The 17,538-nt window shown below is 40.5% G+C and overlaps 1 protein-coding gene across 1 annotated transcript; it reads left to right on the plus strand.

Annotated features, from left to right (window-relative positions):
• Positions 1-2,305: 2,305 nt before the first annotated feature.
• Positions 2,306-8,494, plus strand: SOST (sclerostin). Its single transcript, XM_056512190.1, has 2 exons — positions 2,306-2,830; positions 6,324-8,494. Exons 1-2 carry the CDS (start codon positions 2,614-2,616, stop codon positions 6,743-6,745), a joined length of 639 nt encoding a protein of 212 aa, XP_056368165.1. The 5' UTR covers positions 2,306-2,613; the 3' UTR covers positions 6,746-8,494.
• Positions 8,495-17,538: the final 9,044 nt, after the last annotated feature.

The raw sequence follows: 17,538 nt of genomic DNA on the forward strand, positions 1-17,538 counted from the left end.
AGAAACTGAGTTTTGGTGGATACATACAGTTCTGAAGGCATTTAAACAGGAGAGTAAAGAGGTAACATGAATTCAGTGATTACCAGCACTCAGCTTTGTTCTGCTTTTCAGCTCTTCTCTGTGCTGCCACAAGCTGAGATGGCACTTTGGGCTCTATTGTACAATACCCACACTTGAAGGTATTCCTATCTGACAATAATACCAAAATCTTGGTTTAGTTCCTGGTCCTTCAGGACTTCAAGTCCTTCACAACTTGTTCAGTTTAGCTCTTAGCCAAAAATAGATTTACTACATGTAAGTGAGCAAAATTATGCTTAGAAGATTTGCAATAGTGGGGAATTTGGTTTCCTGTATTTGTGAGACCATCATTAACTGCTCTGACAAAAGGAGAAAGTTAATGAAAGATAATCTGTGCCACTGATGATGATGGTGATGATAGTGATGATTATAGAGAAAAGATAATCAGCATATTGGAGGCAAATTATTTGACAACAGCCTGTATTAAGAATGTGTTAAGAATATATCCTGACTGGCTGAGGAGAAAAAATCTTGTAGAAAGAAAATAGTGTATTGTATTCCTCCATAAAAACAGTAATTTCTGGGATGGTTGGATGCCTAAAGTGTGGGCTGGAGGGAAGGAGGAAGGGGAGCTGTCAGTAAGGGCACACTGTAGTATAAAACACATGCATGATGGCTTTTAGACACTCCTTGGAGTATTCAGAAGGGAGAGCAGTTCTGAGAATGCTGATTGCTGATTTTTGGCTGAGCAGAAGACTGGGAAGGAAAAGCACCTTGCAGTGCATTTCAGAGGCCAGGAAAGGAGCATTGCAGGGTGCACCTGCTGGAGTGTCTGTGTGTCTGTCTTTGTGTGTGTGTGTGCCTGTCTGTCTTTCTGTGTGTGTCTGTCTGTCTGTCTTTGTGTGTCTGTGTGTGTGTGTCTGTCTGTCTGTGTGTGTGTCTGTCTGTCTCTCTGTGTCTATGTGTCTGTCTGTGTGTGTGTGTCTGTGTCTGTCTGTGTGTCTGTGTGTCTGTCAGTCTGTGTCTGTCTGTGTGTGTGTCTGTCTGTGTGTCTGTCTGTGTCAGTATGTCTGTGTGTCAGTCTGTGTCTGTGTCTGTGTGTCTGTCTGTCTGTCTGTGTGTCTGTCTGTGTGTCTGTCAGTCTGTGTCTGTGTCTGTGTGTCTGTAGGGGTGAGCTGTCCCCAGGTCAGTGCTGCTGTTCATCACCAGGGCACAGCCAGGGGCAGCACACCCTCACCCTCACTTTGGTGACCCCTCTGTTCTGTACCTGCTCAGGGGAACTGCCAGAATGAAATGCAAAAACCATTCTGAGTCTTACAGCCACAGGGAAAGTCAGAGTGAATCATTTTTTAATCCCTTCTACAGGAAACATTTTCATCAGAAAGTCTGAGACAAGCCTGGCAGTACCACACGTGTGCCTGGACTGCTCTGAGCAAACATTTGCTTTTCAGTAGCTCTGACAAGCTCAGTGTGGGATCTGAGCCCTCCTAAAGGCTGAGCTGCTTTCTGATTATTGGATTTATTTGCAAATAACTTGAAAGTGTAGGGGGTGTTGAGACACAGAAATCATGATATTTTCACCACTATCATCTTGTTTCTGCAAGGAAGAATAATATCACAGATAAGATTTTAAAACATGATACATGAATGCATCTTAGGCATAAATGCCCTAGACCTAAAATCATCATTTTTCTCTTTTTGTTGGTTATATCAGGGCTGGATATCAGTCTGGCCAAGTTCTTGTGTTTAAAATAAACACTTCACAGAATGTCAGCAGAATTCATTGCAGTATGCAATGAATTTAAAGCTAGTGCAAACATGTGCTAGGCAGTTTTTTCCAAGAATTAAAAATGTGAGAAAGAGCACATCAAAAGTTATGATGGACAACATTCTGGCTGCTTAACCTAAAACATATTCCAAGCAAACTATTTTTAAGGAAAAGTAAACACAACAACTCCTCATATTGAAATTAAGCTCTTCCCTGTTTCTTCCAGTATATTTGTGAAACAAAATGTAGAGCTCCTTTTGAAAAAGGGAGAAAGAAAGCTACCCTAACCCTAATCATTTCCCTGCAAAGACTGAAAAGCACAACTACTGAGCCAAGTACTGAGTTTCTAGATTTCCTCACTTTATGCAGTGAGCAGAGGGAAGAGGAATAACAACAGCAAAATGTCCAAAGTCTGAAAAACCTTTGGAAAAGACCAAAGTTTCAAATATGGATGGAGGCAGAAGCAGGTTTTAATTATTTAATTTTAACACCATTGTTAGGAAAAAAAAAAAAAAAAACAAAAAAAACCTGCAGAAAGGTTTGTCAGGTTGCAATTCATGGTAGTCTTGTCTATAACCATTTGTTGTTAGGTGGATATGAGAAGTTTTTGCATAAAAGTTGTAAAATATTGTCACTAGCCCACCCCCACACACCCATTTTATTTCACACTGACAAAAGCTGAGATGAATGAGTTGTCTGGCCCTTCCCACTTTGTATAGTCATTGGCTGGCTTGGTTCTAAAAGGGATTTTAAAAAGGGGAATAATGTGCCTTTGCTGGGATCTGGGAGTGTCAGGGTGCTGAAAAGCTGATCTGTGAGCTGCCACCATGCAGATCTGGGCTGTGTGTGCTCTCTGTGTCCTGACACAAATCACATTCCAGCCTGCACAAGGGTGGCAGATGTTTAAAAATGATGCTACAGAAATCATCCCTGAGATCACTGAAAACACAGAAACACCCATGGAGCCGACTTTCAGCAACAACAACACAATGAATCAGGCAAAACATGGAGGAAGACACATACAACAAGCTCCAGAGCTGAACGGTAAGAAAAATAACATTATTACTGATTTGGATCATAGCAGAGAATTTGTAAAAGAATACTTGTTATCATATATGTTTGTTTATTAACACTTTTAGCTGTGGCCCAACTGCTTTAAGTGATAGGGACTTACATCTACTGTTAAAGAAGTATGAGTATGAACATTAGAAAGAATAAATTGGAGTTTACTGATGCAAACATTGTCTCTCTGTTGAACATTGCTACTCTGCCCAGACAACTCCAAAACATAAAACTTGTAGCAGATATTACTTAACACTTCTCTGTGTTTTGTGAGGAAATATCACAAGTTATCTTTCCCTCTTTAAAGTTAGGATGGGGGAATGGGTTGACAATAGAGACAATAATATATATTTGTGATATTTAGGAACATCCACGGCAGTTGTGACTAAGATCACCCATCAAAAGTGGCACATTGAGGTTGTGTTCAGCTAAATGAGAGAAGTGTGCTGTCCTTTGCCAGCAGGCAGATCTTCAGTCAGGTTCCAGCAGCCAAAAATGCTTCAAGTTACATTGTCACTGCACTTGACCAGATGTCTAACTTTAGCAGTGATGCAAGACACCAGCCTTTTGAGGAGAGACAGAAGATGGAAAGCTAACACCAAACAGAGAAAAGCAGCTTTAAAAAAGTTTCCCACTGGCAAATAGGGCAAGCTTGGTCCTCCAGACACAGCACAAAGCACAGAGCAACAGCCACAGATCCAACTTAGAGTTCCCACAGCTGTGCATTAACCAGCCTCCTTTTTCTGGGACACTGGAAGGCAATTGTGAATTTCTGCTGCAGCTGTCATTAAGGCATTTAAAACCATAAAGTTAACAATATTTTAAAAGAAAGAAATAATAAAAAAAAAAAAAAGTAATGCTTTTGAGATTGTGACCTTAAAAGCTTTTTAAATTCCTAAGAGGGGAGCACTCTGTTCCTGCCAGGCAGCCCCACCAACCAGCAGGTGACAGCAGTTTGGTTTTCTTGTCACATCTCAATACCTTCATTTTTTATCCTCTTACTAATCTGAATCAACTGGGAATCTGCCCCACTGCACGTTTTTCGAAGTGGAAACAATTAACTTAATTAATTAAGAAATCAAAGACTGAAGGATGCTGGGCAGTTGTTTTAGATACACAATGGTCTTGCATACTTATTTTGGCATCTTTACCATAAAGAATCAACATAATGATCCAAAGTGGCCAGACCTTCCTGGAACATATGCACCAGACCATGAGTGACTGCACCTGCACACTTACAGGACAGGACATAAATGCACATAATATCAGAGCTGAGGGAAATGCCTGGGTATTTAACTGCCTGTGCATTATGGAGGTGCAGTACATCTTACTCAACACATTATTTTATTTACAGACAGACATAATTTCCTCAGATGCTTTGGGAGTGTTAGACTGAAGTGCACATGGAGTTCAGTTGCCAGTATTTTTGTCACAGATGGCAAGGATTGCTTAATTTCATTAATGCAGTCCTTCAAACTTTTCAAAAATGAAATCTTGCTAGCTGTGCTTTGACAAATATAAATACACTTTGACAAATGTAAATCTCAGCACTGAAAGTCCTGTTTCTGTATTTCACAGGAAAACCAAAAATTAAAATTCTGTACAAATACTATTGTGTCACTAACAGGAGATTCAGGGTCAGAATTCTCTTTTGCTGAACTAAACCTTGTACCCAGTGAGGAGAATGGGCCTGACAGCCACAGCTTTCACTGTGAGCTGCCCTTTGAAGGCTTCCACCACAAGTACTGTTCCTGAGTTAAAACTGTCCTTTTGACTGAGAAAAGAACTTTAATGTGCTTGTCTAGATGAAGTTATTTGATAAACACTTAAAAATCAAATTTTGTGTCTTCCCAAGTCAATTAATCAAGGGTGTAATTTGGGAAAAGAAACACATTTGGGAAAAGTTATGTTCCTACAACTGGAAAGTTTCTAAATACTTAATGCTAAGAAATCTTGTGTTTTCTAGTGCTCCATTTGCCTATAGTTATCCATTGAGAAAAAGGAGAGGAAAAAAATCTGTTAGGTTCCTAAGAGCCAAAAGGTGCCTCTGGCTCTCTGAGGGGAATGATGTGGGACAGGCAGAATTACCACAGAGTGTAGTAAACTTGGAAAAGCTGGTGCCTGAATAGGGGGAATTCCTTAGTGCTGTTACCTGGGATTTCTCTAACCTGGAACACATTATGCAAACCAAAAATCACTTAAGGAACACTTTTTGTTGCAAAAGAATTTAAATCTGGAGTTAACATCTGAAGTCAATAAACTAGAGCAGTGGGGGAAGGTGTTGCCCAGAGGTAAATGAAGCCAGGAAAATAATGTCCAAAATTCCCAGCTGCTGCTGGGGCTGGGGGGTTCCATTGCCCCCTGCACAGCACTGACATGAAATGTACCTGGTGGATTTTATTCACCAGTTTGGACATTGTTATTGAAGGGTTTTACAGCTGGAGTAGCTGAATAGTCAGGAGCTGCATGAGTGAGCCTTTTGAGATATTTCTCCTGAAAATCTGCTGTTCAAGACATTCAGCTTTTATCTAGCTCAGAGATCTGCTGCAGGAGCTGCTGTGGTTTGACACTGGCCCAGCACCAGGCACCCACAAAAGCCACTCACTCACCCTCCCCTGCCACAGCTGGGCAGAGGAGAGAAAAATCAACCAAAAATCTGTCAGATTATAGCACCTCTGGTCTGAAAAGAGAATGAGATAAACTGAACTGACTGCAGGTAGCCCTTGGAGGTTTATGAGTTAAGGACCAGGAGAAAAACACACCAAGGGCAAAACAGGCTTGGCTTAGAGGTACAAAGTGATTTTATTACTAAAAAATCAGATGAAGATAATGAGAATTAAACTAAGCCCTTAAAAACACCTTTATTCCCCCAACCATTCCTCCTTCCCACCACCAGGACAGGGAGAAAGGGTGTGGGGGTTGTGATGGGTGCCAGGAATGAAGGAATTGCAGAAATTGAGGAGTTGCAGGATCTGAGGAACTGCAGGATCTGAGGAATTACAGGAATTAAGGAATTACAGGAATTGGGGAATTGCAGGAGGTGAGGAATTGCAGGGATTGAGGAATTTCAGGAATTGAGAAATTGCAGGAATTGAGGAATTGCAGGAGGTGAGGAATTACAGAGATGAAGGAATTGCAGGAACTGAGGAATTGTAGAAATGAAGGAATGGCAGGAATTAAGGAATTGCAGGAATTGGGGAATTGCAGGAGGTGAGGAATTGTAGGAATTGCAGGAATGAAGGAATTGCAGGAATGAAGGAATTAAAGAAATGAAGGAATTGCAGGAATTGGGGAATTGCAGGAATTGAGGAATTGGGGATTGCAGGAATTGGGGAACTGGGGAATGGCAGGAACTGAGGAATTACAGATATGAAGGATTTGCAGGAATTGGGGAATTGCAGGAAATGGGGAATTGAGGAATTGGGGAATTGCAGGAATTGAGGCACGGCAGAACTAACGTGTCCGCTGTCCGCAGACGCCTCCGCGCTGAGCTGCCGGGAGCTGCGCACCACTCGCTACGTGACGGACGGGCCGTGCCGCAGCCTGAAGCCGGTGAAGGAGCTGCTGTGCTCGGGCCAGTGCGAGCCCTCGCACCTGCTGCCCAACTCCATCGGCCGCGGCAAGTGGTGGCGGCAGCAGGCGCTGGACTATCGCTGCATCCCCGCGCACACCCGCACCCAGCGCGTCCTGCTGGCCTGTCCCGACCACGAGACTCGGACTTACAAATTCCGAGCGGTCACCGCCTGCAAGTGCAAGCGCTACACGCGCTACCACAACCAGTCCGAGCTCAAGGACTTCGGCAAGGACGGCGCCCGGCCCCAGAAGAACAAGAAGCCTCATCTGTCCCGAGCCAGGAGCGGCAAACCCAACCAGCACGAGCTGGAAAACGCTTATTAGGAGGTGGCTCTGGGTGACACGGACTAGCGGCTCTGGATGTTTGCTAAGCCATCAAAAGGCACTCAGAGGCCACAGCACCATGTTCTGACTGCAGTAGGTTCCAATTCCTTCTGCTAAGCTGGGTCAAAGGCTCACATAGCAAAAATCGATCAGATTGTAGCACTTCTGGTCTGATAGGAGAATGAGATAAAGCGAGCTGCAGGGACCCCTGGGGGTCCAGGCCAGTTTGTGTGTCCTGGAGCAGGAAGGCAGAGGGGAGTGAAGCTGTCGTGACAATCACGCTCTGCTAGAAATCATTCCACTCATTCATGTGAAAAGAACACTGAGATCCCTTTCCCAGTCGATGCAGGACAAGCTTGCAATTAGGGAGGCACCAGGAGAGTTGCACTCTCTGAAGGAGCTGTAGAAAGTTTGGGGTAGCTGGGATTTCAGGTAATGGTGAATGAAGTCAAATTGTTGGGAAATTAACACTCTAGCAGGTGTCCTCATGCACCACGTGTTTCCTCTCAAACACAGAAATCAAAATATGACACTAGTGCACTCAAAAGTGACAAATCTATTTCATACTTTTAATTAAAAGATTACAGGGTCGACAAATTCAAAACTGAGATTTGGCAACTAAACCCATATTGATTTAGGAACAATGATTTGTTTTAGGGACAATTCAACAATTTCTCCTAAGTGGCGCAGATTTATGAAAAAGATGCTCCCCCCAAACCAGATAACCTCACTGATGTTTGTCCTGTAAACAGCTGACATTATCCATAGTTTAACATAGAAGACACTGATTATTCCTTATTTCCTAGAACATGTTTAACTTAAGTATCAGCTTAGATACATCAATTTACATTTTCTATCCTGTAGAGTTTGGATTATCTGGCCACACACTCTGTAGCACCAAAACTGTGCAAACCAAGCTCTGTGAGTAACGTGGTGGTTCTGCATTAAAAGTGAGCCTCTGCTAAGTCAGGAATTCCTCTAGAAAAGTCTTTAGGATGTGCAGCTTTGATAAATCTTTAGTTTGGCACCTAAACTAAGTTTTCCTTTACTTAGCTTCTCAACACTCAGACTAATGCTTATGATTTTACATTAAAGAATATTGCTAGAAAGTGAATTGTCACATACTGTATACATCCTGTAGAATTTATGCTGAAATAATATAAACTGTGGAAATTTGCAATGTTGATAGATCTTTCAGTGATTTTATGTGGGACCAGAACCTAGAGAGAAAAGGTATCATTTCAGAGAGTGAATTACATATTTATTTTTTTTCCAGAAATTATTTATGCAATGTTTTAACTTTTAGAGAACTAGAAGTAATACTGCTTTAAAAAATATTAGTCTGTTATTTTTAATTTTAAATATATTGTTAATAAAGTAGAAAAAATTACTAATTATAGAAAGACTCATTGATTTTCAGCTACAGTATAAAGCTGATTTCCTGCAAAGCCAGGGATTTACAGAACAGTCAGGGTGTCAAGTCCAGTTTCTCTGATCCAAAGTGTCTTAATTCTAACAACCTACACATCCCTAAAGAATCTCCATCCTGGAACTGCTGTGGTACAGGATGTTTCTCATGGAAAAGCTCTTCCTGGGGAGATGAGAAGCTCAGAATTATTTCTATATTCTCATTTCTTCCCCTAAACATTTCCTGATTCATATGTTCCCAACCAGATAAAGCCACCAAAGGAAACAATAAATCTGTGAACTGTCAATCAAGAGTTCTTGATTGAAATCTGATTGCTTCAGATTTCTTCTATTGACAAAAAAAAAAGAAATGTGGAATCCCCTTGCAAGTGCTGTCAAGCAACAGTTAAAAATTTTTCTAGTTTGGTATTGCAAACCTATGCTTATTTTCATTTAGTCTTTAAGAAACATTTTCCAATAAAGTTTGAGAAAGCTGATCTTGGGCTGCACACTGCATGCAGGTGTTCCAATGCAGATGTAAAGATCAGCAGCTTTTTCCAGACAACCAGTATAGAAGTTGTCCTTTCCTTACTATGACTTTATACATGGCATAAAAACCCAAAATAAACCATTGTCACAACTGCAGCAACATTTTCCAGACTTATCTTTGACTTCATGAATTTGACACTTGGGGCTTAACTTCCAGAATTCAGTATGAGCACCTGCAGCACTGCTGAAGTGAGAAAAGCTCAGTTCTCTGGAAAGCTGTTCCACAGTCTCAAACATCCACAGTCAATGAAACTTTGTTTTTAAAAACCTGATTGTGATTGACCAGTGAGAGAGACTTGTTCCACTTCATCTCACGCTTCATCCTGGGTTTCAGGCACTCAGAAGCATCAGGCCTGCTTCAGGTGAACCAGGAATGACTTTCTCCTAAATATTTCACCTAGAGGTCCTCTTAACCCAAAACATGTTGTCATACAGTTCTTGTCTCTCAAAAGTGTCAGTGCCTCCTGCTGTCAAACTGCCACTCAGAATCTTGCATTTTTCTGACTTCCAATGTAAGAATTTGTTCTTTGCAAGTTACAAAAGCTTTTACAAGAATCTCAGTGGGTGAAGAGTCCTGGGGCACTTTGACTGCTGTATTTCCTCTCAGTACCCATCTTGTTTGCAGTGACTTCTCTTTGGTTTTACCCCAGGTTAAAGGTGGATGAGATGAGCAGTTTGCAGATTGATTCTGTAATCTTACCCCTGAAGCAACCCCTCCAACCACCACTTTTAGAATTTATGTTATCAGGAGAGAAATAGGAAATTGTGTTTTGCCAACAGCCGGAAAAATCAAAATACAGGATGTTTCAGAGGTAGACTGCCAGATCCTCCTCCACCCCAACACCCATGTGGGTATTTTTCATTGTTCATTCATTCATTCATTCATTCATTCATTCATTCATTCATTCATTCATTCATTCATTCATTATTTTTAACCTCTAATATAGGTGCATAATTTGGGAGCAGATAGCAAAACTCTAACTGTGGGTTTGAGAAAGTGTCTGTAGCAAATTGGAGTTTCTCTTTTACACAAAATTAAATACTTTCACTTCTTTTCAGAGAATGGACAGTGTGCTCCTTCTACAAAAGCATTAGATAGTTTTTCTTCAAAATTATAAATTCTTCAAATGAAAGTGAATGTCTTCATTGTATTTCTGCAGTAGAATAGCACAATTTGCATTGTTTAGGTGCTGCTGAGGTGTCAATAGTAACAGGTCACTGCTTTTACCTTCCCTTGGCTGGAGCCAGCTCCTGTCACAACTGAACAATGCCATGATGGGCAGTCCTCAGAAAGGCAATCAAGTCACTTTTTTGAGACTGAATTAATGATTTCTCCAAATGTGCTTCCCCCCCTCCCCCATTTTTACTTCTAACAATTTGTGTAGCCTGTGGCACATTCTCTACATTACACTCACTGGCTTAAAATAGTCACTGTGCTTACCTCATTTCTTTTTCTGGCAAAAATACAATTCTGCTAATATTCAATGAAAAATAAACCTACCAGCAGAAGAAGGATCCTGCTGCTGTCCACAGGGCCTCAAAGATTTTGCACAAGGTTCATCTTTTTAATTAGAAGTTGCACAATAAAGAGCATAACTTTATCCAGTGAGGTGCTAGGCCCAGAAAACACATCACATGTGTGTTCTGCAAGTGTGGTTGAGAAAGTCAGCACTGTGAAATACAGAAGGAATAAACAGGTATTTTTTTAGCCATATGACATCAACTTATAATTAGCTTGTTTCACTCAAATTAGTGCAGCATATGGGCACACAGAACAACTTTTCTATAATAAACAGCCTCAAAAGCCTTAAATTATCATATAACATATTTATATGTAGCTGGAGTTTGGATTGAACATACTGTGCAGCTGTAACCTGAAATTTGATAAACTGGACCTCCCCCTGACAGGCCAGTAATGGAAGTGCACTTCTAAAATAACTCAGCTTTTAAAATAAAGCCAGCACAAATTGCAGAAGTTGCAGCACATGCAGCCAATGTCACTTGGTCACACAAAACAGAGCAGCTGCTCCCCTTGCAGTCCTAGAGCCATTAAAAGAGATTCAACTCCAAGTTTTTTCTTCTCAGAATTGTGGAAACAGCTTTTGACACTGGATGTTGGAGAGTCAAGCAGCAGAATTCCATGGACAAGGCTCATGATGCCTTGTTGCCATTTCATTGAGTTGGGAATATGGGGCTCTGCTGTAGTTTTTATATTATTTTCCAAAATGAATTTTACTCTGGGTAGAGCATAACAAACACAGTGTGTCTCAAGACCAAAGGGAGGAAGGAATGCTGATTTTTCTGTCCCTATTACTCAGTTTTGATGCTGCATCCTGAACTGGTCATTTTTTTCAATCCTAAAGGCTTTCACTGTTCTTCTGTGAGAACAAGTTCTTACTGTAAAAAGGGGATAATAAAACTAATCAGTAAAACCTGAATGGAGGTAAAACTCATCAGCACATGCCCTGCTAATTCTGAAGTAAAAGTATAACAAACACAAAGAGTACCTTTAAAACACCTCACCTTTATCTCAATGTTCAGAAAAATTGAACATTCCAGGGATGGGGCAGCCACAGTTTCTCTGGGCAATCTGTTCCAGTGCCTCACCACCCCCACAGTAAAGAATTTCTTCCTAAAATCCAACCCTCTAAACCCATTGTCCCTCAGTTTATCCCCAGTGCAGAGGCCTGCCCATGTTTCCTGCAGACCCCATTTGGGTGTTGGAAGTTTGCTCTGATTTCTCCTGGAGCCATAAACATCCATTTCAGCCCCCCCAGGTGAGGCTGTGTGTGATGTGAATGTTTTTGGCTTTTTTTTTTGCCTCATATTGGCCACTTAGATTACAGCTGACACCATGACATTTGGGAGCTCACACTTTAGATGGAAATTATGAATTTTCTTATGACTTTGAGAACACATTGGACTGTTCTTGGTGTCCAGAAGGGTAACACCATCATTTTCATCTCAAAGAGGAGTAGCCCCAAGTCCCTGACTGAGTCCTGAGCCCCAAACCCTTGCCTGAGTTACAAATCCAGAGTCTTGCATCTCCCCACTGAAGATCCCACAGCAGGGGTTTGGAGCACTAACCCTAAGGCTCAAACTTTCTAGTTCATGGCTTTCCAGGCAATTTAAATATACCCTCAAGCCAAGGAATAACAGAGTATTTATTTCATGGTTATCAAGCCCCTAAATTAAACAGACATCATTATCACTCCACCAACAACTCAATGCTTGCAGCATGAGGTTATTTCAATTAAGAAAAGAGCTCAGCTCTGGCTAAATAAATAAGTGATGTCATTCTTCATTCAGACCTCCAGATTCTTTGGTGTAAAAACTTCCCTTAGGAGAGGCTTTGGGACATGGTGGCTCCTCTGAGACTATTTACATCTCTCAATTTCTCTAATCTCTTCTTCCTTCCTTCCTCCCGTCTATTTCCTTCCCTTTCACTATAAACTGGCCAGTATTTAACTCTAATGCTTCCACTCTGCCCAACATGCTTTTAGAATTGGGTGGTTGTTGGTTTGTTGTTTTGTTGGGTTTTTTATAACCAGAAATAAGGTTTAATTTAAGGTAATTACTTTCCCATTTGGAGAGTTCTGCTATTTGCAGGGCCTTATTTTTTTCCCTTAGTCAAATTAGCAGGAGAAGGAAGTTTTAAAAGTGATAGTTTTCTCCTAAAATTGTTCTTCAGATTAAGGGTAGCACTCCAAACCAGAAAGTTCTCATTCATGTTGAATTTCTGCATGTCTAGAAACAAAAGTAGTTCTATCAGGAAATTATTGAGGGGAGGAAGAGGACAAACAATAACATCAACTTCCAATGAAAATATGTGTGGATTTAAGCCTGATCACCAACTAGTATGGGCTTCCAAATAAATAAATCTTCAAATCAGAGGTGTCCAGAGTCCTCCTAGGAATCAAAAATGGGCCCATTGGAAAAGATACTTTTCTCTAGAACTGCTTTATTTCAGTAACATCTCTCATATGGCATTGAGAACTCACAATCAGTCACTTGCAGTGCAACAACAGGACTTTGTGGAATGAAAAGTGTTAATAAATGCAAATATTCAATGGAGCATTGTCCTTAGTGGGAAAACTGGCATAATTTCAGAATGCAAGCATCACACCCTCAGACAGATCCCTTCCTTCTATTTGGAGTGCTCTGTCTAACCTGTAAGGATTTTAACCAGTTCTTCAATATTTTGGGGGTTTGGAACCTCAAGGGGGACACTGGATGTGTGCAGCTGGTTTGTAGCACAGTCTGAGCTGGCAGTTTGCATGTGAGCAATAAACTCAGCCCACATCCAATTTACTTTTAAGCTACACAGCCCTCAAATCTGTAATTCTGGTTTGGTCAGCAGTGCCATCACCCTGCATTTACTGAAAAACACCACTATTATTTTGAAGTATGTGTTACATATAGACATGCCAAAGGACCTTGAATTTCCTTGTTTTTCTCTGCAAACAGTGGAAATATAAATACTAATATATATATTTAGAGTGCAGATAGAATGGCACAGGCCAAAGGGTATTCATGCAAATGTTTTTTTATGGGTGGTCTATGGGGTAATAACAGTTATGGTAAAACTTATTTGGACCTGGCTCTTCAGAGAGACCTCACACACAGGTCTGGTGAAAGGCTGGTCCAGAAAACTTAAAAAAATACTACCCAAAAAACCCAAAAAAATGTAAGTAAGAAGAAAGTCATGCCCAAGAGATAACTGCAATGGATATGGGTTCCTGTGGAGCTGCACTGATTTTTGACATTTGGATCCTAAAACAGTATTTAAAGGACAATCACCCACATTGCATTTATGCAGTTTAAAAAAAGATCTCCTGTGTATGAAAGGCCAAGAAACCACACTAATCAGTCAGAATAAACACATTTAGCAGTAATAATTCTTCACATCTGCAGCCCATGGCAATTTAAAATTTGTTAATTTTCAAAAATTTCACTCTGAGTTACTGGGCAGTATATAGACATACTTAGCTCCAAGTAGCACATACATAAAGGATATAGATATGAAAAAAATAAATGGAAGTAGAACAGGATAAATATATTGTAATTGTGTGGCAAGGTATTAAGGAAGAAAAGCAGCTGGAAAGCTGAAATGGGGTCTGAGTTACTAAATCCATTTTGTTCATGACCAGAGCCTTGAGTCCTGTGCATGCTTTGTGTTTTGTGTCCTAAATTACAATATCTGGCAAGAAAAGAAATTGGGTTTTGTCTTTGATCCTCAGTTAAAGCAGACTGAGAAAATCCCTTCATAATTGGTTAATAGTTCACGGGGCTAAAATTGTTGTTGTAGCACAATCTGTGGGAACAACACAGGAGAAACATTTCCTGCAGAAAGAATGCTGAAGTTTAATTACTACACATCACACAAGGGAGAACTTCAATTTTTAGGGCCCTGTGTTCAGGCAGTTACTAGGTAGCCAGCTTGTAGTGAATATTGATGCTTTGGTCTAATCTCTGCTGGGCCAGAGAACAGTGGAGGGGCCTCATTCTCATGATGGGGTAGGAGGAATGCTACACATTTCTTAGGTCTTATCATCATGTACATTGCTCTGCCAGGCAGTTTAATTAATAACTGTCGACATCTTGTCATTTATCATTACCCAAACAGGGGCAAGGACCCTTCCATGTGCACCCTGTACAAATAAATTAAAGTTGTCTCCCCCAGTCTCACGGGTTTGCTGCTGTCACTCACTCGTGTTGTCCTTCCTGCAGTTCAAAGAATTGCATCTTATCTTGCTCCCAGGACTGGGCAGATATTTATGTCCTGGAAAACAAAAGCACATGCAAGCCTGGTGGATAATCAACCAGCAATATTGCTGGGGAAAATTAAATTATTGAGTTCACCAAAAGCATTTACCACTGGGTTTTAAATGTACAACAAGAAAGATTTGTTTCATGAGCAAAGAAATACAGAAACACCAGTCAGATAGTGATGTCAAAATAAATTTTTCAATAACTTCAAATGTCATCAGAATAATATCTGATTTTCATATCACAATACTAACTAGTTCAGTCAAGTAAATTGTTCATCTTTCTTTGGAATCACATGCAGCACATAGGAACATCCAGAATGGTTCTGGGTACTGTACGAGACTATTTCCAAACAATCCAAACAAAAAACTTTCTCTCTGTGAATGCTTTGAATCTTAACAGCAATTTGCAGGAAAAAACAATCCCAATGGAAATGAGAGAGGTAGTGTGATAGACATACTTCCAAACACAATCCATTTTTGGTAAATAAAAATAAAAAGTTTATTAGAGGTACACTATCATCAGGGACATGCCAAGGACTGCACACAGGGAAACAGGAGCCCCACAGATTTTGTTATTTAAGTTTTAAAAAAACTCAAACTGAACTCCATTTACTCTGTACAACACACTGAATTGTGAGAAATTTTCATGTTAATTTGTAATTGCAGACAGAGCTCCCTGTCTGTCCAAGACAGATGATGAAGCATCTCTGTTTTCACTTTGCAGGCAGCTCTGGCTGCAGCAGGAGGGGATGGACCCTGCAGGGATTGCCAGAACCTCCCAGGCAGAGGAAGGGTCCTGGCTGCCTTTGCAGAATCATATTAAGCTACAGCTCTCTAAGGAGTTTGTTAAAGCCACCAGGATGATTCAGGCCCCACTTCCATCAGTTAAGGAAATGATGGCACATGGCAGTGTGACCCTATCAGGTGTCCCAGCTCTGTCCCTTACTGACCCTACCTGCAGGACAGCTTCTGCAGCACTGGGGAATGTGTCTCTTTCAAACCATAAACCAAAATTTCATGAAGAGAAGACTTGCTCAAACACCACTGTTACCTGGAAAGGCTGACCTGGAACAGAGACTAGACAGAGCAATAGGAATAAAATAGGAATTTATTGAAAGGATCCACCTTGGGCAGTGCAAGAGCTCGGCCGGGGCTACACCCAAATCAAATCCAAGGTGGATCCTGGTCACAAGTTATACACTTTTATAACTTTTGGTCCATCTTGGGGTCAATTATCCAACCACAGCCCCAGGCTACCAAGTCTCAGAGCCCTGGCTTGCCCCCTTTCCCTTCCTGTTGTATCTGATTTTTGGGTACCAGTTGTCCTTGGTTCTCCAGCTAGAAAGGAATTGTTTTGTGTAATTCCCCTGTGAAGAGAAGTTACTAACACCTAATATGAAGTTTCAGAGTTACACACTAAGCAGCAGAGACCCTGAAAAACAGAAAAGCTAAAAGCCAAGGCATCAGCAGCACACAGACAAGTGCAAACAAGAAAATCCTGCACCAGAGCTTGTGAGATCCTCTTGTCTAAAATGTCACAGGGACAAAAAGCAGCAGGCATGAGACAGACCAAGGGACAGAGCCCTTCCCCATGCCAGCCTGAGCTAAGCCCATGGCAGAACCAAGTGCTGAAGAGCTGAACTGTGAGTGCATTTTAATAATAGGAGATGTGGTAATTCTGGCCCCTTCTGGCTGCACTAAATTGCCCTGTTTGGCTGGAGCCAGGCTGAAATAGCACGTTGGGCATGCATCAGGAAATTACCTCAGAATATACGAAGCCTCAGCCTCTAGGTGATAAGTAAGGGCCCAACAAATTAATCTCATCATCTGCATTCATCTTTGGATGCTGCTCTGTGCCAGGCCACAGTGTGTGGGCTGCAGCCTATTTTTTTTCATTTGTCTAACTTAAATTGGTAGTTTGAGTTACTATGATACAAATATTCTATTCTGTGCTGTCTGCATGGTAGATTGTTCTTACTGAAATAGGAAGAATTACCATGTCATATTTTACAGACATGTGGATAAATGATTATGAGCCTTCTTTTGTCAACATATCTTGAATTATATAAGTCTGGTAAATGGAATTTATGGACATCCTTGGTCTATTTTCCTTTAATGGCAAGTATTTTTATTAATAACTGTAGCTTAATTATTTATTATGCCATTCAGAATCTACTCATTTCTACAGTCTATCTGAATTGCATTCCTCACTGTATTATTAAGGGCTTTCAAAAAATCACATCTAAGTGAAATGGAAAAAAAGAGTTGCCTTAGACTTATGATTGGAACTTAGGTATGCTATTAAAAAAAAATAACACATTACTTCACATTACTTTATAGAGAATAATCCATCCTCCATTTAAAAGAAATATTTCTCTTTTTCTAAAATATTCAGTAAATTTTGCTGTCCTTTGAATGTTTCACTAGCAGAAAGAACTGAATCATTACAACTCTCCCTTTTTTCCCTGACACATACAGTGATTACTGCAGACATAAGGAGGACAGGCAAACTTCTCTTTTGCCTGTATTCTATCTTTCTTATATTCATTTTAGAGATAGCAAATGGGGGGTTTGGGTGCTTTCTCCAGACCTGTTATTTGTTTTGAAAACTAAATGCTTTAAGGCACAGGAAAACCAATTTCTGTTCAGAGTTTTTAGACTCTTCAATAAATTTATGAATATGTGCTCAAGAGACAAAAACCCCACAGATTAATGTGAGAAATAATCCTTTTACTGCAATATCAGTCCTTAATGATTAATTTCTAATCCTCGGCAAATGATAAAAATCATGACAATATCCAGAGAAGAATATATGTAATATAATTCATTTTCCAGCTCCTTTTCTTTGTTCTTCAAACAGCAGCTAACAATGTATTTAGTAACTCATCCCTGAATGGTGGTTACACACAACAGAGGTACCAAAAGTTAATTTTCTATTTGTCTCTACTTTCTAGAAAAGGGGAAATTATTCCTCTTGGATGAAATCTAAGGCATGCACAGATGGGAGTACCAGTGCTTTTTTACTGGTACAAATGTGAATATTTCCATTGTAAGATTCTATTAGTT

This window comes from Oenanthe melanoleuca, chromosome 27, assembly GCF_029582105.1.
Source record: "Oenanthe melanoleuca isolate GR-GAL-2019-014 chromosome 27, OMel1.0, whole genome shotgun sequence".
Classification (NCBI taxonomy): domain Eukaryota; kingdom Metazoa; phylum Chordata; class Aves; order Passeriformes; family Muscicapidae; genus Oenanthe; species Oenanthe melanoleuca.